Genomic DNA, 25250 nt, shown 5'->3' on the forward strand with positions numbered 1-25250 from the left:
GTCACATACTGAGGAGAAATATCCCAGTTTTTCTGAAACGTAAAATAATGAACTAATGTATACTCCCCACCATGACTTATGGAAGTGAAACTTCGGCACTCACCAAAAGAATGGAGAAGTTGAGAACTACACAGCGAAGAATGGAACAAATTATATTGGGAATCAGACTGTTAGATAGTTAGATAAGAAGAGAAACACATGGATTAGGTGTCAAACTCAAGTAAAGGACATTCTCATCAAAACTAAAGAACTAAAATGGTCTTGGGCAGGACACATAGCTCGAAGACATGATGACAGATGGACTAAGAAAATAACAGAATGGTATCCAAGAGGAGCTAGAAGGAAACCTGGAAGACAAAGGAGGAGATGGATATATGAAATTCATGAGTTTGTGGGTAGTAAATGGATGGCCAGTGCTCAAAACAGAAGGAACTGGAAAGTTGCTGAGGAGGCCTTCATCCTGCAGTGGATTGAAAATGGCTGATGATGATGATGACTAGTAAAACTAATAAAACCATGTGAATTTTTATCAAATGAATTTTATTATGCACAAGAGATTATAGTTTACATTGAGGAAGCTAATACTTCCAGACAGTAGAACTACTTAGCATTGGCAACACTTCTGATTTCTGTGCTGGATCCTGCCATTTGGCTTAGTGAAGAAAGAATGAAAGCTGAAAAAACTACAGAGAAGAAGATATTTTAGTTGTTTTTTTCTTTGGGAAACTGTAACACTTTGTATAAATTAAAATTCACTTGATTGAAAAAGTAAATGTTGTTGGCCATCCACCTGGGGTGGATGGGATATGTCCAGTTATATTAAAGGAGGTGACAAAGGAAGTAAGCGAACTCTTTGCCATAATTATGAGAGCATCCTTGGACTAAGGGGAGTTCCCCATGGATTGGAGATGTGCAAATGTATCCCCAATTCACAAAGCGGGATCAAAGGGTGACAAGTAATTACAGACCTGTTAGTTTAACTTCTGTTCCAGGGAAAATAATGGAGTCTCTGGTTAAAGAAACATTGCATGATCATCTAGGCAAGACTGCAGTAATAATTTAGACATAGCATGAGTTTGTTAAGGGGAAATCTTGCCTGACCAGTTTGATTGAATACTACAATATGGTTGCAAAGGAACTGGATTCAAAAATAATTTTGATATCATATGGTCTGATTTCGGGAAAGCTTTTGATACTGTTGCAAATGGAAGACTGCTGTACAAATAGGAACTGTATGGCATTAAGGGCAAGTTGCTGCTAAGGATAAAGAGATGGTTGGGTTGGGAGAAGACAGAAAGTGGATAATCAATGTATACTGCTCTTTGTGGACTAATGTTATTAGTGGGCTTCCTCAGGATTTGACGTTGGGCCAATTGTTGTTTTATATATTTATCAATGATATTGATGAAGGTCACCACCGCCATCAGCTATTTTCAATCCATTGCAGGATGAATAGCTCTTCAGCAACTTTGCAATTTCTTCTGTTTTGTGCAGTGGCCATCCATTTACTGCTCACAAATTCTTGAATTTCATCTCTGGTGTTATCTTTCTGGTTTTATTTTAGCTCCTCTTGTGTACCATTCTGTTATTTTCTTAGTCCATCTGTCTTCAGGTCTTTGAGCTATGTCCTGCCCAAGTCCATTTCAGTGCTTTAATTCTGATGATAATATCATTTACTTGAGTTTGCTGCCTAATCCATGTGTTTCTTTTATCCAACAGTCTGATTTCTAATATGATGCATTCCATTCTTTGCTGTGTTGTTTTTAGCTTCTCTTCCATTCTTTTGGTGAGTGCCCAAGTTTCACTTCCATAATTCATGGGGGGAGGGATTATTGGTTCATTTTTTTAAGTTTGAGACAAATTGGGATATTGCTCCTCAGTATGTGATTATATTTCCCGAATGCTATTCATCCAAAATTTATTCTTTTCTTGATTTCCAGCCATGTATCTTTATTATAGCTAATGACTTGTCCCAGATAAGTATATGAATCCACCTTTTCAATTACTGCTCCCTCAATGATTATATCCCTTTTCGTGGCATACTTGTTCATCATTACTTTTGTTTTAGCCATATTCATCTTTAGTCCAAAATCCTTACTAACTCTGCATAACTGATTAAGATTTTATTCTAATTCTTTGGGATCATGGCTTATGACCACAATGTCATCTGCAAATCGTAAATGGTTTAAGTACTCTCCATTCACATTGACTCCTTTCTGCAACCAGTCTAATCTTCTGAAAGGTTCCTCAAAGGCAGCAGTAAACAGCTTCAGAGATTAGTGTCTTCTTGTCGAATTCCTTTCTCCATTTTAAATTCCCTACTGTCTTTGTCTAGTCTAATAAAGGAGGTAGCATTCTCATATATTTTCTTGAAAATAATAATGTATAGGGTACCTTGTCTTGCCTTGTCTTTCCCGTGCCCGAAACGTTGCCTTATGCTGTATGGAGTCAAATGCCTTTTCATAATCCACAAAAATGCCAGGCACAATGGTGTTTTATATTCATTTGCTTTCTCCATTAGCTGTGATATTACGTGAAGGTATTCCATAGTTGAGAATCCTGTTCTAAAGCCAGCTTGCTCTTTCGGTCGATTCTCATCAAGTATTCTTTCTAATCTGTTAGTAATGACCCTTGTGAATAACTTGTAAATGTGGGATAACAAGCTAATTACCATTTATAATTTCCGATTTATCTCCTTTCTTATGCAGCAAAACTATGATTGCATTATTCCACTCCTTAGGCATCACACCTTTTCTAATGCATTTTGTGAGGAGTCTTGCCAGTTTTTGTGCCATATCTCTTCCTCCCAATTTTAACAACTCTTCAGTAACTTCATATTCACCTAGGGCATTTTGATTCTGCATTTTCTTCAAAGCACATTCTACCTCATCAGGAAGGATATCAAGTATGTCATATGTGTTGCTAATTTTTTATCCATCTTTCCTATTGCTGTCATCATTCCCTTGCTCCTTATATAATACTTTATAGTAGTCTTCTGCTATTTGGATTATGCCTTCTCTGCTATTTATAAGTACACTATTACTATTCTTCAGATTTAGTATTTTAATGCTCGTTGTACTTTTCTTGTGTTAAATCTTCTTATATCCTCGCTGAGTCTCTTTCTAATTGATGAAGGTATATCAGGCTTAATGTCAAAGTTTGAAGGTGATACAAAGTTGTCAGGGTTGTTAATGACTGTATGCTACTGCAACAGGATCTGGAAGAGTTGAGCAGATGGGCTGAGAAGTGGCAAATGAAGTTTAACATTGACAAATGCAACGTACGGCATGTGGTAGCAGTAACCCCAGAAAATTGTACCTACTGTGTGGTACTACACTCAGGGTTGTGGAGAATGAAAAAGACCTGGGGTTAATTGTGCAGTTAGATATGAAGTTTTCTGAGCAGTGCAGACAGCTTGCAAGAGCAGGTCATAGGACTGATATACAGGAATTTAGCTAGCAGGAATAAGGAGGTGATTATCCCTTTGTATAAGACAGTGATCAAGCCACATCTTGAGTACTGTGTACAGGTCTGGAAGTATCATTTTAGGAAGGATGTAGAGTTGCTGGAGTGAGGTACAGAGAAGGGCAATAAGATTGGTGAGGGGAACAAAGTTGTACTCTTACCAAGAAAGGCTTAAGTTCTGCAAAAATGCAGCGTCTGGAGACTAGCATCTGCACGGTGATCTGATTGAGGTGATTGAAATGGTTTGAGCAGGCTCATCACTGATGAGATTTTTCCTCTTTCTCAGATTATGAATTTGTGGGGTGGGGGAATTAACTCAAATTGAGGAAAGACAGTTGTAGAATAGATTTGTGGATGTTTTGTCTTTAACTAGCGGGTAACTGATTGCTGGAACTGACTTCCATCTGTCATTGTGGAAGCTTAAATAAAATCAAGGAAGAACTGGACAAACTTCTGGAGCAAATGGATGGGTGAACTGGGAAGTGTGCGTTAGTGTTTTTTTTTTTTTTTAGCTGATGGTGTATATGCTTGCATATCCTGCATCATATGCCTCTGCTAATGTTTTAAATGTTTGGTAAATTTTGTTTTCAAGTGTCCATAGCCAAATTGTTTTAAGATTTTGAAGGCTCACTAGATTTACTTTAGTTTAGTTAATATTTTATTGAAGAACAAAGTTAATTTGAATGAAATATCTATTTAAAATTTCATTGATTGCTCTTAAATTCGTGTAAGATATTGAATTTATTTAACTTGCTGACATCCACTACAACAGATGGAAGTTTGTTCCAACTATCAACCACCTGCTGGCTAAAGGCGAATTTCCGCACATCTATTCCACAATTGTTTTCCTCAGTTTGAATTTATGCCACCTCAGGTGAGTAATCCGAGCAAGAGGAAGAATCCTATTAGCATTGAGATTGCTCAATCCATTCAAAGCCTTATTAGATCACCTTGCAGGTGCCTAATCTCCAGAAACTGCAATTTGCAGAACTTTAGCCTTTCTTGGTAACACCAACCATTTGTTCCACTCACCAATCTCGTTGCCCTTCTCTGTACTCGTTCCAGCAGCTCTCTATCATTTACTAAAATGAATCCTCCTCCAAGACCTCCTGTATGCAGTACTCAAGGTGTGGCTTGACCATTGCCTTATGCAAGGGTACAAGCAACTACTTATCCCTACTAGAAAAATTTCTGTATATCATTGACAAGACACTACGAGCTACTCTTGCAGCCTTTTTGCACTGCTCAGAAAACTTCATATCTGACTACACCTCAGGTGTTTTTCATTCTCCACTACCCTGAGTGTAGTACCACCCAGTTGGTACATTACTCTGGGGTTACTGCTTCCATATGCAGTACTTGATATTTGTCTTGCTAAACTTCAGCTGCCACCTCTCAGCCCATTTGCTCAACTTTTCTAGATCCTATTGCAGTAGTATACTATCATTACTGTCATTAACAGCCGTTCCAACCTTCATATCATCTGCAAACTTAGACATTTATTAACCCTGATATACAGGCAGTTGTCGCTTTAAGTGTTCCTGGGTTTACGAGTTTTTTTTTCTCCCAAGTATCAAGTATCAACAAAATCGAAAATACGAAAATTAATTGCAAAAAATGAATGTTAAACATTCATAAATACCACATTCCAAACCATGTGCTAGCTGTACAATATAGTGTACCCTGCTTTATGATATTAATCAGTTTCAGAGACATCATTGTATCTTTAAAATATCGTAATGTGAACCCAATAACACATTGTTTTTTGGTAATTCGTTTCAAGATCTCGGAAGTTGAAATTTTCGCTGTATAACTAAGCTATTTATCTTCTAAAATGTCATTTTTAATGTCACGAGCATGACCTTAAGGTCATATAAAAGGTTGTGAGCGTGGTTTGTAAATTGTATTAGTTACCAATTCAAATCATTAAAATGCACTACACTATCATTGTTATCATATGTGCCGATAAGAATCAATTTTAAATATGTTTATATTTAAAATTGATTCTTATCCGTCAATTTATCATATGTGCCGATATAAGAATCAATTTTAAACACCTTTGTGATATTTTGTCTAAAGCACATATCTGGAGGTCACGACCATAAAACAATTTGCACTTTCTGGTTTATTATATAATTGCTTGCAGTAGCTTTTCTGCTACTGCAAGCAATTATAAACGGGTAGTAAACTCAATCTTCTTGCATTTGCGAATATTATGGTGAAATGTGTTTCCCCTTTACTGAAATCGTCAACCATATAAAAAACATAAATAAATTTTCAGAATCTTTACTTCATTGCTTTTTTTTTTTAAGCTTCATTAAACTGTTACTCCACGCGAATTGTGTTAGTTGCAATTTGTGTGTGCCTTTAAAAAATGCTTATGCATGCAATTGTGAAATTTATAATTAAAACAGAAGATTATCTTGGAAACAAATGCCTCTTGAAACATTTCTGAAGACAACTCCTTATGCAACAAACCAACGAGTGCCAAGCCAATAATGAATGATCAATGAGTGTGCATTTAGTCGATGATGTTGAAGAATAAACATTCTTTAACATTTGTAAGCCGTAAATAATTTCTCTATTATTATAATTTGCTTGATTTTACAAAGTACATTTTCATTTCTTTCGATAAATCGATCATTGTTTAAACATAAACTAATTAGCTAGCTAATTTCATTGTCGAGAACATAACCCCTATATTTAACCTTATGTCTATGGGAAATAATTCCCGCATTACGAGCACGTGCTAGGAACGAATTTACTCGTAAAATTGAGAACTATCTGTACTTTCATCAATAGCATTGATAAATACAGTAAACCCCCGCTATTCGCGGTATCTGTATTCGCGGTTTCGCGTATTCGCGATCGCCGATTTAATATAAAATGAAACCTAAAAAATGTGAATTTTAAAGCGCCGTGAATATTTTCCACCATAAAAAAACATGGGCGTGGCTAAAATTATCTTTCCCGGTCAAAACAGCGCTCAGTGGGTGGGGGGAGAGGGGTGACAAAATTGCGAGCGTGAATGTTTCTCGCTAATCCTTGTTCAATGTGTGTTATGAGCTTGTTATGGAAGGTTTCGTCGTTTGCTTTTAATTTATATGCTTATAAATTGAATAAATTTATCAATTTATAAATTTAATTTTGTAAGCATATCAATTTATAAATTGATATGCTTACAAAAGTGATAAATCTACCGTTTTGCAGTGTAAAACAGACTTTTCGAGTGTGTTAACGGAAGAAAGTGACTTTATTGTGGACAAGTTCTTTCTAACCCCTACAAAAATATGACTACGAATAACAAGAGAAATGTGAAAATATCAAAGAAGGTGATGACATTAGCGAATAAAATTGAGTTATTAGATAAAATTTCTAATGGTGAAAGTGTCTCCTCAGTGGCAAAACATTATAAAATCAGAGTCAACGGTACGATCAATCAAAAAATCGGAAGAAAAAATCCCCCGTAGTGTCCGTGAAAACGCGCTAATTGCTTCAAAAATTTGCTCTGTAACTCGTGATGTTAAATTAGAAAAAATGGAAAAAGCTTTAAATCTGTGGATAGAAGACCGAACTCAAAATAAAATTCCGTTAAATTCACTCATCATTCGTGAAAACGCAAAACTCCTTATCAACGCTTTAGCGAAACTGGTGATAGCACTGGCGGGATAGGTTTTTTAGCTAGCAAAGATGCTGGTTTGAAAGATTTGTTTGAAATTTCTAATAAATATTACATTTAATATTAAATTGTTTCTTATTTTCATTTCGATGCCATATGCTTGCATTTCACTATGTACTGTCTATGTACATAGTCATATTATGAAGGTACATATAATACATACGTAGACAAAATTTTAGACTAGTTTTTCTTATATATTTCATACTTTGGAACGGAACCCCTTTATTACTATGGGAGCCATAACTCAGTATTCGCGTTTTCGGTATTCGCGGCATTTCTCAGGAACGTAACCCCCGCGAATAGCGGGGGTTTACTGTATACAAAACAACGCTGGGCCCAACACCGAACGAACCCTGGGGGACTCCACTAATAACATTTGTCTATGAAGAGCAGTGTCCATTGATAACCACTCTGTCTTCTCCCACTCAACCATCCTTTTATTCATTGTAGCAACTTTCCCCCTTAATGCCATACTGCTCCAATTTGTACAGTGGTATTCCATTTGCCACAGTATCAAAAGCTTTCCTAAAATTCAAGTATATGATATCAAAATTATTTTTGGCATTCAGTTCCTTTTTGACCACATCACAGTAACTAATCAAACTGGTCAGACAAGACCTCCCTATGACAAAACCCATGCTGTGTCTGAACTATAAGTGCAGTCTTGTATAGATAATCCTGCATCGCTTCCTTAACCAGTGACTCCATGATTTTCCCTGTAATAGAAGTTAAACTAACAGATCTGTATGTTTGTTGTTGTTGTTTGTTATTTGGTTTTTAGGAGCATTAGCAACTAAGGCCATATTGCTCCAGGGATATCCGGTGGTCATTCCCTGACCTTTCCGCATCCTCCGTATTTGGTGGTCACGGGCTCGAACTCCGGTCTAATCAAGAAGCGCGTGCTACGCACTACTGCTCCTGCCCACCTGGCTACGGAGGCGCCAACAGGTCTGTAATTACCCGTGTCACCTTTTGATCTCCCTTTGTGAATGGAGGACACATTTGCATATCTCCAGTCCATGGGGACCTACCCTGAGTCCAAGGAAGCTTTCATAATTATGGCTAAGGGTTTGTTTACTTCCTTTGCTGCCACCTTTAATATAACCAGATAGATCTCAGCTGCCTTCCTTATGTTTAACTTCAACAATTTCTCCTCCACTTTGCTCTCAGTTATTACAAAATCACTTAGTTCACTGTTTAGATGTCAGATGAACTAATTAGACATGTGGCAGAGAAGAAAAATGCAGTTTGATAAACGTCTGGTATTCCCCTCCTTGAATAACTCCTCATATGTGAATGTAGATGCAAAATACTCATTCAGTTTATCAGCTACCTGAGCATGAACATCAGTAGTCAAACCATATGTTAAGTGGACCAATCTGATTCAGCCCTTTCCTTTTAGAGTTTACATAAGTAAAGAACTCTTTGCTGTTTTTCTTTGCATCCTTTGCCAGAAATTTCTCGTAATCTGCCATAGGCTTCTCTGTCGCCTGATAATTTATACACATCCCATGCATTTCTCATGTCTGCTACAAGCCTCATTAATTCATTTGCCATCCATTTAGGTCTAAACCTTGAACAGTATTTCTTATTTGGTATTAAAAGGAAGATTAAGTCCCTGAAGGCTTGCTTCCCATTTAGAATTCACTGTTGGTAACATCATCAGTTGATCCCATGTATAGAATTTAAAAACTCTCTAAGATCACTGTAGTCACCTTAACAAAAGCAAAACCCCTTCCCCCGATGGTAGTTACATCATTAAGTAAATCCCACCTCAGTACACTGTGATCACTCCCACCAAGGGTTCCTTTATCTGCAGATTCTTAACGCATGAAGAATCACTGCTGATAATCAGATCAAGAGTTTTACTCCCTCTGATTGCCTCTCAAACATATAGCTGTAGGAAACAGTCATCCAATAAATCTACAAAAGTCTTGGCTAGTGTGTGAATGACCAATCCACAAGTTCCTGTCAATATCTGGAAGGTTAATATCCCCCATTATAAGATATTCTGATTTACTTGCCCACTATTTCTCTGCACGATTATTCATTATACTCATCAGATTCATTAGCCTATAACACACACCTACTCTTATTTTTCCCCTTTGCAGTGCTTATGTCACACCACACTGACTCAACGTTGCATTGTTCACCATTGGCAGTTGGATGCACTTATTTAGGTTTTATCTGTTTCTTAACTAACAGTATAAACTCTGTCTATCCTTTCTGTACACATTGTACTCCCCAAATTCCAATTCTGCACTGCTTATATCTGTGTGGCACCACGTCTCTGATATTCCAACAATGTCCACTTTCGATGTTTTGACCAGCACTTCAAATTCATCAAATTTATTTACCATACTCCTAGCATTGGTGTACATGCAAGTATGCATACACCTATTCTTACTCTTAGTTACCATAATACAACCCATGTATTTACTTGTTCCATGATGACTCACAGCAGCTCTTGAAATCCCCAGTACCTCGCTTTCGAGGCTGCTGCTCATTCCAATAGAAGCAGTGCAAGAATCAATTTCATCTCTGCCTGTGGCTACCATTCTATTAGTCTGTGAATCCCCTTCCCCCCAAGCTAGCTGTTTTCCGACCCACCTAACACTGCCTCGATAGCATCAGCAAATATTCTTGCACCCTTTCTATTTAAGTGTATCCCATTCCTGTAGAAACAATCTGTCCTATTAATAAGCACAGACCATGCTAAGAAAAATTCTATCCCATGAGTCTTGACAATCTCTCCAGGACCGAATTGATTGATAATGTTCTCATCATATATTCCCTCCTATCACATTTTGGCAGAATTGCAAACATTTTTTTCAAATTTAACCACAACTTGCGACTTTTTCAACGTTGACCTGTACTTGTTAAGTTAGTCTGTAGATCTCCTACCCTTAATGTCATTAGTGTCAACATGTCCAACAATAACACTCTTTGTGCCCTTAAAAAATTATATCTCTACTACAACGTTATCAACTTTTGCCCCTGTCAGACATACCCTAGTCCTTTTCCACATATCCTTTATGCAGAATATATTTCCTGTCTCCCTTACATTATTGTCACCAACAATAACTAGCTCCTGTGGAACCCGTGCATTCTTCCCTGAAGGGTTCTGCTCTGTTGCCTGATGATCAAGTACAAGCTCTGGCATTGATGTAGGCAGCTGAGAGCTGGATGGGTCCCCCAATTTAAGTCCTTCAAGGGCATGTACCCTGTTCTTCAAGCTCTTATAAAAGCCCATTACAACGCTGAGTTGGCACCTAACTTCTTCACACTGAAGTCTGACAGTTTCATTTAATCTTCCTAGTGAAGTATTGCCATGACAATCAGCAGAAAGCAAGAGAGGTGGCATCTCTGCTAGTATTGCAATTTAATTTCGAAACGAAGCTCTGTAAAAACTATCCTTGCCCAACGTGCATCTCTGCTACACATATATTCCTTGCACACACAATCACAATTTCATTTCATTGGAAATTAAGCACCTGGTATCCTAGTTCTGTGCCAGAATGAATGTGGCACACCACCTCTGAGTGGTTGCCAACTGCTGCTTTTTGAATATTTGTAAGATTTCCATTCCAAAAACTATAAAATTCAGAAATTTAGCATTGGTCCCACCTGAAGGTGCTGGATTGAGTTTGTATTATAGCATTGATATTTTAATAATTATTATTAATTTTAAGTACCCAAGTATTTTTGGATCTTTTATATATTTTTTATGTTTTTTTTTTTACAGTACATTTGCAACCAATTCCAAATATAAGACCAGATTCTTCTGACAGTTCCGCCACGGATCACTCTTTAGATTTATTAACTGCTATGCAGAAACTTTCTGTTAAAGAAGAAGAATCAAGTTCGTCTACAATGAGGACTCATTCATTTTGTGAACAGTATAAAAACTCATTTGTTTCATCAGAAGAGAACAGTAGTGTAGCTTCTTGTTCTAATGGTGATAAGCAAATTGCCACAGTAAATGAAAGGTTCAGTGCCAATAGGACTTCAGAGCAAGTAGTGAAAGAAAGTGTGAGGCATATATCAACTTTAAATGAAGAATCATCTAATCCAGAAAGGTTAAAAAGTCCTTTGTGTGCATTCTCAGATCTAGAATCTCAGTATTACAATAGTGACTCCAAAACATCTATTGAGAGAAATACAGCCCATAAAACTCTAATATCATTCCGTCAGTTTGTAGTAACTGGCAATTTAGATCGTCTTCTTTATACAATGCGACATCTTATACCAATTCCAGACGAAGAAGGTGATAAGTATGTATTTCATATTTTCCATTGATAGTCGCTGTTATATATTCGCTAGAGTGTGCTTGCATGCATGTGTGTGTGTGTGTGGGGGGGGGGTGTTATTAAAAGTATTAGTAGTGGCAAGAAAGCAATTTTACACATCATCAAGCGAAATAAATAAATAAAAAAAACCACTCTCTTCCCATATCATATATCTATCCTTTTCAATAGTTTGTCTAGTTCTTCCTTGAATTTATTCAGATTAAATTTATTAAGTCTCTGGCAAATAATGCAAACAACAGTAGCAAAGACTTCTGTGCTTATAATAACAGTAGAAGCAAGAGGTCAGAGCCAGAACTAGACAATCCTATGCCTGGGACAAAAGTGTTATGAGTACGCCTCCATTATATGCAGATAGTCAATATTTCAGTAGCGTAGCTGGGGTCATCGACGCCTAGGGGCAACATGTCTTCTTCTTGACGCCCCTGATTGTGATAGATCGATCCTTCAGTTTGTGCCCATGAAGCTCGGTGCCTGGGAGCAAATCCCCCCCCCCCCACAAACCACTTGCTACACCTCTGCAAACTTTATGAATTTATAAAAATTACTATTGCAGCAGTCTACGATTTGCATATATTTATTAATAAAATAATTTAAATAATACAATGAATATAATAAAATAAAAATATCAAATAAAAAGAAACTTTAAAATATTCATTTATATCTACAAAGAATTTAATTTCATATAAACTAGAAAACCAGATAGTTTATGTTTATATATTTAGCATAAAATCATAGAAACAAAATATTGCAAAATATAGTACTTTTAACATTATAACATAAACTAAAAATATGCAATGAAGGTGTATTATTTTAATTGAATTTTTTTCGCTTTGAAGGACCTTTCACAAGAATTACTGTTACAGGCAGGGTAAGAAAAATTCATAGCGCTATTTCTATATTTAGATAAGCTTCTATTAGACAGTACTCATGAACAAATTGGAGAAGTTGTAAAGGGGTTACAGATTTTATATCCTGATTTTTTAAATATCTGTTGAAATATCAACAGATATGTGAAAAATGACAAACCGGAAACCTCAGAGGTGTGACGTTACAAAACGGGCCATACTTTATAGAAGTTTGTAATTGGATTTCTTTGTTAATTTCGAAATTTATAAAACACTTCCTCCCTGGTATTTTTTTCTGTCATCATCATCATCATCATCATCCATTTTCAGTCCACTGCAGGATGAAGGTCTCTCCAGCAACTTTCCAGTTCCTTCTGTTTTGAGCACTGGCCATCCATTTACTACCCACAAACTCATGAATTTCATATATCCGTCTCCGCCTTTGTCTTCCAGGTTTCCTTCTAGCTCCGGTACCATTCTGTTATTTTCTTAGTCCATCTGTCATCATGTCTTCCAGCTATGTGTCCTACCCAAGACCATTTTAGTTCTTTAGTTTTTGATAAAAATGTCCTTTACTTGAGTTTGCTGCCTAATCCATGTGTTTCTCTTCTTATCTAACAGTCTGATTCCCAATATAATTTGTTCCATTCTTCGCTGTGTAGTTCTCAGCTTCTCTTCCATTCTTTTTCTGAGTGGTGGGGAATATACATTGGTTCATTATTTTCATTTCAGACAAACTGGGATATTGCTCTTCAGTATGTGACTATATTTCCTGAATGTTATCCATCCAAAATTTATTCTTCTCTTGACTTCCAGCCATTTATCATTATTACAGCTAATAACTTGTCCCAGATAAGTATATGACTCCACCTTTTCAATTACTGCTCCTTCAATCATTATTTCCCTTTCTGTGGCATACTTGTTCATCATTACTTTTGTTTTATCCATATTCATCTTTAGTCCAAAATCCTTACTCTGTTCATAACTGATTAAGATTTTCCTCTAATTCTTTGGGATCGTGGCTTATGACCACAATGTCATCTGCAAATCGTAAATGGTTTAGGTACTCTCCATTCACATTCACTCCTTTCTGCAACCAGTCTAATCTTCTGAAAGCTTCCTCAAGGGCAGCAGTAAACAGCTTCGGAGATATTGTGTCTCCTTGTCGAACTCCTTTCTCGATTTTAAATTTCCTACTGTCTTTGTCTAGTCTAATAAAGGAGGTAGCGTTCTCATATATTTTATTCAAAATCATAATATATGGGGTATCTATGCCTTGTCTTTCCAGTGCCCGAAACGTTGCCTTATGCTGTATGGAGTCAAATGCCTTTTCATAATCCACAAATGCCAGGCATAATGGTGTTTTATATTCATTTGCTTTCTCCATTAGCTGTGATATTACGTGAAGGTGATCCATAGTTGAGAATTCTGTCCTAAAGCCAGCTTGCTCTTTTTGTTGATTCTCATGAAGTATTCTTTATAATCTGTTAGTAATGACCCTTGTGAACAATTGTAGATGTGGGATAACAAGCTAATTGGTCTATAATTTCCAATTTCTGATTTATCTCCTTTCTTATGCAGCAAAACTATGATTGCATTATTCCACTGCTTAGGCGTCACACCTTTTGTAATGCACTTTGTGAGGAGCTTTGCCAGTTTTTGTGTTATGTCTCTTCCTCCCAATTTTAACAACTCTACAGTAATTTCATCTTCCCCCGGGGCTTTCTGATTCTTCATTTTCTTCAATGCATATTCAACCTCATCAGGAAGAATATCGGGTATGTCGTACGTGTTGCTAATTTGCAATCCATCTTCCCCACTGCTGGCATCATTCCCTTGCTCCTTGTATAATTCTCTATAGTAGTCTTCTGCTATTTGAATTATGCCTTCTCTGCTGTTTATAAGTACACCATTGCTATTCTTCAGTTTCAGTATCATTTGTCTTTCTGTGTTACTGCTCATGGCTGCTGATTTGTCCTTTGTTTTCCCTTAATGCTTGTTCTACTTTTCTTGTGTTAAATCTTCTTATGTTCTCTCTGAGTCTCTTTCTAATGGCTTTGCTTAACTCGGTGTACTCAATTTTCTCCTTGTCTGTGTCAATTTTCTCCTTTATCTTGCTCTTTATTTGTCGCCTTCGGTTCATGATAACAAGTGTTTCTTGACTAATTTTTTCTTCCTTGGATTTCTTTTTCCTTATAGGTTTCTTGGGCTTTATCACTTTCAGAAAGTTGTAATATTCCTTGTCGATATCTTGGTCCTCAGCAGTCTGCAGAAGCTCAAACTTGTTCTTAAGTTCCAGTACATACTGCTTTTTCTCCCCTTCTGTTATCTCAGAGACCTTTGTATTATTTACTCAAGTCAGTTTTTTCCTTTCCTCTCCTACATCTATATTAAGTGTTCATCTTACCATTCTGTGATCACTTCCAACATTTACCTTATTTTTGAGGATGGTAACATCATTCACAATATATCTTCTGTTAGTGAGGATGAAGTCGATTTCATTAGTTGTTAATCCATTTGGACTCTTCCATGTCCACTTTCTGTTCACCCTTTTCTTGAAAAAAGTGTTCATTACTGACAATCCTTGAGATTCTGCAAATTCCACAAGTCTTTCACCTCTTTCATTTCTTTCACCAATTCCAAAATTTCCTATAGTTCCCCTTTCTGCTCTGTTTTTTCTTTTTCCAACCTTAGCATTGAAGTCCCCCATAATAATAGTGTAGTGGGTTTTCTGCTCATCTAGAAGACTCAATTTCGGTGTACATTTCTTCAACCTCTTCATCATCATGGATCGATGTTGGTGCATAAATCATTATAACCTTTAGCTTGTACCTCTTAGAAATCTTGAGTATTAGTCTTGACACCCTTGTTGATATACTTTTGAATTCCAAAATGTTGTTTTTTAAATCTTTATGGACCAGAAACCCAACTCCACCTTCACTCCTTTCACTGTTTCCATTGGTGTACAGGAGATTTCCACTTGATAAACTAATAAGTGGTGATTCATTTCTTCTTCTTGTTTCAGCCAAACCGATGATATTCCAATTCACATTTTCTAATTCCTTTTCCAGCTCTAATATCCTGTCTTCACCGATGAGTGATCTTATGTTGTAACAGGCCAAGTTCAGTTTCTGTGCATGGCAGCCTGGTCGTACTCAGAGATTCTTAGCACCCTCTGCTTCCACTCTGATCCTTTCGCTGCCATAAGAGGGGGAGTGAAAACCGCTGGGGACTAAGGGCCATTTGGTTCGTCGTGCTGTCATATGCTCGAGGGTTTGGTCTTTTCCTCTTCACGCTGACCAGGTGTCTTGAAGAGAACCACTCTACACATTCGTTGCCACCTAAGTGACGTAACAGGGCTTACCATCGAGAGGGTGTGCATGAGTGGATTTTAGGGAGCCAGGCCAACCGGACTTCTCTTAAATCTTCTGTAATAGAAAGATATTGGATCCATCAGTGTTTTAGACTGAGCGTCTAGTAACACACAGGATACCTGTTCCCCTCTAAGCCCTTTTTTTCTGTAAGTGATTATAAATCCCGAATTCATAATTTTTTTTTTCATTCTCACAAAACTTTCTGGAATCATAAGTAGCACATACAAAGATAATGCAGCATTTCTATTAATAAAATTTTTATTTTGAACAAAGAATACAAGTTGACCAGAAACTATTATCCATGTCTGGAATATACCCTAATCTTTTGACTTGCTATAGAAAGTAGTTGGCTAGCATGACTTCTTGGTATGTGGAATAGGTGGCTGCAGACATCTTTCGTTCCACTTACATTGTGGAACGGTAACCCCTTTAACCCTTAATTTGCACTTTATAATTGCTTAAATTGCCTAAAGAGGTGGAGACAAAGCATTCAAAGTTAAGTCTCTCATTATCCATTTTATGTAAATTTTCTTCATTCTACACAAACTTTTAAATGTAATTACTACAAGGAATTCAAAAAATTCACTATAAAGAAGTTTGTTAAACACAGGTCTGACTGTAAGTAAATCAAAAATGAAGTAATTTTAAAATATGTAACTGGTTGGATGCACCCTTAAAATGCTGCACCTGGGGCTGGCAGAGGTCTGGAAGAGGTTGAATCACGTTGCACTACTTGCTGTCAGAAATTTAACTGTTGATAAACCTGCTTAGGTTGCTGACAAACTGAATAAGTATTTTGCATTCACACATGAGGAATTCTTTAGGGAACAAGGATGCCTTTGGACATATGAACTTGGAGTTCTTGTGACCGAAGTGATCTCTTATGACAGTGATATTGCAAAGAAAACTGTCACTGAAGAAATGTTAAGAAAATACCACAAAACATTTGACTCCATTATGTATGTATTTCCCATTTTGGAAATAAACATACTAATACCAGTATAGATTTTGAGTGCTTTATTATCTTGAAACATCACAATTTACGATGCATTATTATGCTGCTCAAGAAATACCATGCATGCCAGATGTTTATCAAACTCTGATGGGGAGCTAAATGAATTTGTGATAATTGAAAGGAAAGTGGAGGAGAAATCAGTATTAGTAGTAATAGTAGAAAATGATCCATTTCAAAAAAAATGGATCATAATTAGTAGTAATAGTAGAAAAAAAATCCATTTCAAATATTTATCCCCCTACCCCAATAGTTTGTCTAATTCATCCTTGAATTTATTCAAACTATCTGCTTCCACAACAACAGATGAAACTTTTTCCAGAAATTAACTATTCATTGGTGAAAGACAAACTTTCTGCACATCTATCTATCCTGCAACCATCATTCCTCAATTTGAATTTAGCGGAAGTATCCCATCAGTATTGAGTTTGCTCAAGCTATTCAAAGCCTCATTCAGATCACCTTGGAGGTGCCTAGTTTCCAGATGCTGCAATGTACAGAACTAAAGCTTAACTGGTAAGAGTACCCCTTTGTTCACCTTATAAACCTTGTTGCCCTGTAACTGTTATAGCAGATCTACATCCTTCCTAAAATTAGGCTTCCAGATCTGTATGCAGTACCCAGGATGGGACGTGACTGTTGCCTTATATAATAAGGCAATGGTCAGGTGACAGGGATAGGGTGAGATAATCGCCTTATCCCTGCTGGCAGAATTGCTGTAGATCATTGACAAAACCAAAAAAACCAAATGCACTGCTCGGAGAACTTCATACTTGACTGTACAATTACCACCAGGTCCTTTTCATTTTCTACTACCCCGAGTTTAGTACCACATGGTTATGTTATTACTCTGGGATTATGGCTACCCATGTGCAGTACCTTGTATTTGCTAAAGTTCAATTCCCAATTCTCAGCCTGTCTGCCTAATTTGTCTAGATTTTGTTGAAGTGGCATACCTTCATTACTCTCGTTAACTACCTTACCAACCTTTGAATCATCTGCAAACTTAGACATTAGCCTGATATACCTTCATCAATATCATTAATAAACATAGAAAAAAAACAAAAAAAACAGCAACTGAAACCTGTGGGACTGCAATTATAACATTAATCCGAGAAGAGCAGTGTCCATTGATAGACACTCTCTGTGTCTTCTCCCACTCAATCATCCCTTTATTTATAACAGTAACTTTCCCTTAATTCAGAAAGCTCCAATTTGCACACCAGTCTTTTATGTGTAACAGTACCAAAAGTTTCCTGAAATCCAAGTATATACTATAAAAATGATTCATCTAGTTCCTTTGTCACTGCATCATAGTATCCACTCAAATTGGTCAGACAATATCTCCCCTTAAAGAACTGATGTGACTGAAGTATAACTGCACATCTGTCTAGATGGTCCAATATTACTTCTTTAACCAGTGACTCCATTATTTTCATTGGAACAGAAGTTAAGCTGAGAAGTTATACTAAAGCTTAATTGGTAAGAGTACCCCTTTGTTCACCTTACAAATCTCATTGCCCTTGTGAATGTACCTCCAATTCACACCCTTGTTGAATTGGAGGTACGTTCACTCATCCTCAGTCGGATATCATCTTTTAAGGGCACAAAAGGTGATATAGTTGTACACGTTGGCACTAATGATATTAAGAGTAGGAGACTGGCGGAATTACTTAGTTAAAGGCACTGGTTAAAGAAGCACTGCAGGATCATTTAGACAAGACTTCAGTTATAGCTCAGACACAGCATGGTTTTGTTAAGGGGAAGTCTTGCCTGACCAACTTGATTGGATACTATGATGCAGTCACAAAAGAACTGGATGCAGGGAATAACTTTGATATTATATACTTGGATCTTAGAAAGGCTTTTGATACTGTTGCACATGGAAGACTGCTGCACAAATTGTAGCAGTGTGACATTGGAGGCAAATTGCTGCCATGGATAAAGGGGTGGTTGAGGGGGAGAAGACAGAGAGTGGTAATCAATGGACACTGCTCATCGTGGACTAATGTTATTAGTGGAGTCCCTCAGGGCTCAGTGTTGGGTCCATTATTGTTTTCTGTATTTATAAATGATATTGATGATGGTATATCAAGCTTAATGTCCAAGTTTGCAGATGATACAAAGGTTGGCAGTGTTGTCAAGGACTACTGACACTATGCTGCTGCAACAGGATCTGGAAAGGTTGAGCAGATGGGCTGAGAGGTGGCAAATGAAGTTTAACATTGACAAATGTAAAGTACTACACATGGGAAAAAGCAACCCCAGAGCAACGTATCAACTCTGTGGTACTACACTGACAGTGGTAGAGAATGAAAGGGACTTGGGGGTGATTGTGCAGGCAGATATGAAGTTCTCTGAGCAGTGCAGACGGGCTGCAAGAGTAGCTCATGGAGTATTGTCAATGATATACAGGAATTTTTCCAGCATGGATAAGGAGGTGATTATTCCATTGTATAAGGCAATGGTCAGGCCACACCTAGAGTACTGTATACAGGTCTGGAGGCCTCATTTCAAGAAGGATGTAGAGCTGCTGGAACGAGTACAGAGAAGGGCAACAAGATTAGTGAATGGAACAAAGGGGTGCTCTTACGAAGAAAGGCTTAAGTTTTGCAAATTACAGTGTCTGGAGACTAGGCACCAGCGAGGTGATCTGATAGAGGTGTATAAAGCCTTGAATGGTTTAAGCATGCTCAATGCTGATGGGATTCTTCCTCTAGCTCAGAAAAATCACCTGAGAGGGCATAAATTCAAATTGAGGAAAGACAGATGTAGGATAGACGTGCGGAAATTTGCCTTTAGCCAGCGGGTGGTTGGTTGGTGGAACAGACTGCCATCCCTTGTGGTGGAGGTTGATAGCCTAAATAAGTTTAAGGCTCAGCTGGACAGGTATTTTGAACGAACAGAGGGGTGAAGTGGAAGTGGGTTTTTTTTTTTTTTTGGCTGATGCTGCATAAGCTTGCTTTCTTGCATCAAATGCCTCTACTAATGCTAATGCTTAGCAAGTACAGGTCACTGTTGAAAAAAAGCCGTGAATTAGGGTTGAATTTGAAAGTGTCTGCAATTCTGCTCAGACACGATAGGAGGGAGTATATGATGAGAGCCTTGTCGATCAATTCGACCCTGGAGGGATTGTGCAAGACTCAAGGGGTAGAATTTTTTTCAGCCTGGACTGTACTTGTTAACAGGAGAGATTGCTTCTACAGGGATGGGATACACTTAAATAGAAAGGGTGTAAGAATTTTTGCTGATGCTGTCGAGGCAGAGTTAGGTGGGTCGGAAAACTGCATACAAGGACTAATAGATTAACAGTAGCCACTGGCAGCGGTGGAAGTGATTCTTGCACTGCTTCTATTGAAATGAGCAGAAGCCTGAAAAACAAGATGCAGAATATTTCAGAGACTGCTGGGAGTCATTGCGGTACAAGTAAACACATGGGTTGTGTTAGGGTAGCCAAGAATAGAAACAGGTGCATGTATACCTGCGTGTACACCAATGCTAGGAGTTTGGTAAATAAATTTGATGAATTTGAGGTATTGCTCAAAACATCAAAGGCAGATATTGTTGGGATATCAGAGACGTGGTGTCACACAGATATAAGGAATGCGGAACTGGAATTTGGGGAATACAATGTGTATAGAAAGGATAGACAGGACAGGAGGGGAGGAGGGGTTATGCTATTAGTTAAGAAACACATAAAGTCCAAGGAAGTGAAGCCAGTCGACATCAATGGACAGGGCAGTGTCGAGTCAGTTTGGTGTGACATAAGCATAGGGAAATCAAAATTGAGAGTAGGAGTGTGCTATAGGCCTAATGACTCTGATGAGTATAATAAGATATTGTACAGAGAAATAGTGGGCCAGTAAATCAGAGAGTCTTATAATGGGGGATTTTAATTTCCCAGATATTGACTGGAATTTGTGGGTTGGTCACTCGCACACTAGCAAAGCTTTTGTGGATTAATTGGATGATTGTTTTCTACATCAGCATGTTCGTGAGGCGACAAGAGGGAGCAATACTCTTGATCTGATTATCAGTAGTGATTCTTCATGCATTAAGAATCTGCAGATAAATGAACTACTAGGTGGCAGTGATCACAGTGTGTTGAAGTGGGATTTACTCAAGGACGTAACTACCATCAGAGGTAAAGGGAAGGGTTTTTGTTTTCGCAAAGGCGACTATGATGGTCTGAAGCAGTATTTAAATTCTATACAGTGGGACCCACTGATGATGTTACCAACAGCAAACTCAAAATGGGAAGCATTCAAGGAACTAATCTTGGAGGCTACCAGGCTTTACATACCAACTAAGAAATATTGTTCAAGGTTTAGGCCTAAATGGTTGTCAGATGAACTAATGAGACATGTGGCAGAGAAGAAAAATGCATGGGATACATACAAATTAATGGGTGATATGGAAGCCTATGATAGATATAAGTTGGTCTGTAACCAAGTCACAAAGGAGATTAGGCAGGCAAAGGCAGACTACGAAAAATCCTTGGCAAAGGATGCAAAGAAAAACAGAAAAGAGTTCTTTACTTATTTAAACTCAAGAAGGATAGGGATGAATCAGATTGGTCCACTGGATATTGATGGTTCACCAGTTGAGGATCCTGCTCAGGTGGCTAACAATCTAAACGAGTATTTTGCATCTACATTCACGCATGAGGAGATATTCAGGAAGGAGAATGATGTAGGTAAAGTAAACATTGGCAGTGAGCTGGATGATTTTGTAATAACTGAGTGGAAAGTGGAGGAGAGATTGTTGAGGATAAACATTAAAAAGGCACCTGGGGTGGATGGGATCTATCCAGTTATATTAAAGGAGGCAGCAAAGGAAGTAAGCAAACCCCTAGTCATAATTATGAGAGCTTCTTTGGACTCAGGGGAGGTACCCATAGACTGGAGATGTGCAAATGTAACCCTAATTCACAAAGGAGGATCAAAGGCTGACACAAGTAATTATAGACCTGTTAGTTTAACTTCTATTCCAGGTAAATTAATGGAGGCACTGGTTAAAGAAGCACTGCAGGATCATCTAGACAAGAATTCAGTTATAGCTCAGACGCAGCATGGTTTTGTTAAGGGCAGGTCTTGCCTGACCAATTTGATTGGATACTATGATGTAGTCACAAAAGAACTGGATGCAGGGAATAACTTTGATATTATATAATTTGATCTAAGAAAGGCTTTTGATACTGTTGCACATGGAAGACTGCTGCAGAAATTGGAGCAATGTTGCATTGGAGGCAAATTGCTGCTATGGATAAGGGGATGGTTGAGTGGCAGAAGACAGAGAGTGGTAATCAATGGACACTGCTCAACGTGGACTAATGTTACTAGTGGAGTTCCTCAGGGTTCAGTATTGGGTCCGTTGTTGTTTTCGGTGTTTATGAATGATATTGATGATGGGATATCAAGTTTAATGTCCAAGTTTGCAGATGATACAAAGGTTGGCAGGGTTGTTAAGGACACCACTGACGCTATGCTGCTGCAACAGGATCTGGAAAGGTTGAACAGATTGGCTGAGAGGTGGCAAATGAAGTTTAACATTGACAAATGTAAAGTACTACATATGGGAAACAGTAACCCCAGGGCAACGTCAACTCTGCAGTACTACACTGACAGTGGTGGAGAATGAAAAGGACCTGGGGGTAATTGTGCAGGCAGATATGAAGTTCTCTGAGCAGTGCAGATGAGCTGCTACAGTAACTCATGGTGTCTTGTCAGTGATATACAGGAATTTTTCTAGCAGGGATAAGGAGGTGATTATTCCCTTGTATAAGGCAATGGTTAGGCCACATCTTGAGTACTGTATACAGGTCTGGAGGCCTCATTTCAAGAAGGATGTAGAGCTGCTGGAACGGGTACAGAGAAGGGCAACAAGATTAGTGAATGGAACAAAGGGTTGCTCTTACGAAGAAAGGCTTAAGTTTTGCAAATTACAGAGTCTGGAGACTAGGCACCGGCGAGGTGATCTAATAGAGGTGTATAAGGCTTTGAATGGTTTGAGCATGCTCAATGCCAATGGGATTCTTCATCTTGCTCAGAATAATCAACTCAGAGGGCATAAATTCAAATTGAGGAAGGACGGATGTCGGATAGATGTGCGGAAATTTGCCTTTGGCCAGCGGGTGGTTGGTTGGTGGAACCGACTTCCATCACTTGTTGTTGAAGTTGATAGCCTAAACAAATTTAAGGCTCAACTGGACAGGTATTTCGAGCGAACGGAGGGGTGAAATGGGAGTGGTGTGTTTTTTTTTTTTTTTTTTTGTTTTTTTTTTGGCTGATGCTGGATAAGCTTGCTTTCTTGCATCATATGCCTCTACTAATGCTAATCTAAAAATACTCTGATAATTATGGCTAAGGGTTTGTTAACCCTATATGGCTGCTATACTGGAAGCAGGATATGTAGTTTGCTTTAGGGCAAAACAAAAAACCTGCACTGATGTTAACTGTCACTTCTACACTTAGGCCTGTGCAACTACTCTCTGTTTTAAAAAAAAATAATTTCCAAATTCTTGGAATCTCATCTTCCATCCAGTAAAACAATTTTGTCCACTTGGACTGATTACTCCTCTCCTCTGAACTTCTTTGCATTTTTGAAGTGTCAGGTTTGATGACACTTTCTCTCTTCCTGATTTCACAATTTTCCTCTTTAATTATTTTTTTTGTGGGAATATTTCTCCTTTCTGATAATATCCACAACTTTGTTTTAAAGTTAGCGAATATTTAATTTCAACATTAATAGGCTCTCTCTTTAATAGATATCTTACTGAAAAAAATTTTACTTCACCCTGGAGTGTGTACTCTTTTTTGCATTCCTCAAGTCCATAATCCTAAACTATTAAAAGACTGGTGGCCTACTGCTATATCTACCTTGCTGCTTAAATTATTTCAGAAATCCATTTTGTCTCTTATAAATTTTATATCCTTTCTCCCAAATTAATGATGGGAAAAAGGGTCTCTGCCACAACTAATCTAGATGCTCATTTTTCTTGCATGTAATGCCATAAATCACTTGGTCATCTTGACCTGGTTTACTTTGACTTATCTGAATTTGATGCCCATTCATCCGCAGTGGTTCTGTACCTATTGAAAAAATTTTATGGTATCGGTAATTTGTTCTTTTTCATACAGGAATTCCTCCTCCTCCATGGAATTTTTCTTTTAGAGTTTGATTTAACCCCTGGGTCTCACATCTGGTGAGTATGGGCTTGGCACACCCAGGGTCCCGAGCTGGATATCATCACATTTTTTTTTTTTTTCCTGGTGCAGCATAAGCCTCAGGCTTCCTTGCACCATATGGCTATTAATAATAATAATAATTAAAAAAAAAAGAGTATGTGCTGGAATTCACATTGTGGTACTCTTTTTGCCCCTCTTTTCTCTGCTTTAATCCCTCCTGTGCTGCTTATACAAGTGCCCCTTCATTGTTTATGCTCATGATATTAAAATCTGGGCTAGCTTCACCTTACTGTGGAAAAGGCACAGCAAAACAATTTGCTTATTAATGATGCTATTGTTGTGGTTATTAATTATCTTTGTTTTTTCAGCCTTCATACTAATCCCAGTGAGTGTGTCCTCATTCCTTTTTTAAAGAAAACCTATTTTTCATTCTTACCTTTCTTATTCGATCTCAGCTGGTTAAATCACTTCTCTCTTATAAAGATCTAGGAGTTCTCACATCATCTTTATTAAGGCTTTATCCTTTTGTAAGATGTGGGTAATGGGACAACAGCTGCTTACTGTCTCCAACCTGGTTATCATCCTCCACTATATAAAAACCTATATTCTTTCCTCTATCTGAAATCTGGTCAGCTGTTACACCCTCTCACATTAAGCTTCCCTTTCAGTTGAGTAGCTGCTGCTACTCAACTGAAACATGGATTAACCTAAAAACTGGCCATGAACATACCATCTTCTTGCACGACATTAAACTTTAATTTCCTTCCATTCAGGAAGAGCTATGCACATTAAATCTTGCTTCACGTTAAATCTTTAAAACATGGCAGTTTTCAAACTCAAATAAGGTTAGTTGGCACATCCCTCTTCCAGGAGTGCTAGATGGAAGCTGCCATTAATTCCTCTTTGTAATTGAATCCTTTTCTCTACTTGCAAATTTCTGGTAAATCATAGAACACCACACACCCTTGCTTGCTGCATGTTTTACTTCATATCTCTCTCATCCAGTATACCTTCAATTCCCCCAACCCAATCTGTAAACCACTCCTGCTTTCTGTTCCCCCAAGTGCAATAATTTGTATTTGGTAACATTAGGGTACAGATGGGCGATTTTTTTTTTTTTTTTTTTTTTTTTGCTATTGCCATATACGCTTTCTTTCTTGGAGTGATGAATAATAAAGAATGTCCATTGTTAGCAGAAAGTGAAACTTTTTCCCCCCCCTGAATTTGACTAAAATGTGATTTTGTCATTCGTTAAAATTAATGTTTTACATAGTCTTTGAAGAGAAATTGTTTACCATGTAAAAGCATGAAAAATGAAAAGCATACCTATTATACAGAATAAATTTTTATTTCTAAAACTTTGCACTTTGTTTGGTAT

The 25250-nt window shown here is 37.7% G+C and overlaps 1 protein-coding gene across 5 annotated transcripts in view; it reads left to right on the forward strand.

Moving 5' to 3' along the window:
• Rel (nuclear factor NF-kappa-B family member relish) overlaps window positions 1-25250 on the forward strand; it is a 462299-nt gene that overhangs the window by 295076 nt on the left and 141973 nt on the right. For all 5 annotated transcript variants that reach the window (XM_090380549.1, XM_090380553.1, XM_090380550.1 and 2 more), the window contains exon 12: window positions 10890-11418. In XM_090380549.1, coding sequence (XP_090236675.1) covers window positions 10890-11418 — 529 coding nt within the window. The remainder of the gene's footprint in view (window positions 1-10889; window positions 11419-25250) is intronic.

This window comes from Mastigoproctus giganteus, chromosome 8 (genome assembly GCF_048544385.1).
Source record: "Mastigoproctus giganteus isolate SK-2022 chromosome 8, ASM4854438v1, whole genome shotgun sequence".
Taxonomy (NCBI): domain Eukaryota; kingdom Metazoa; phylum Arthropoda; class Arachnida; order Uropygi; family Thelyphonidae; genus Mastigoproctus; species Mastigoproctus giganteus.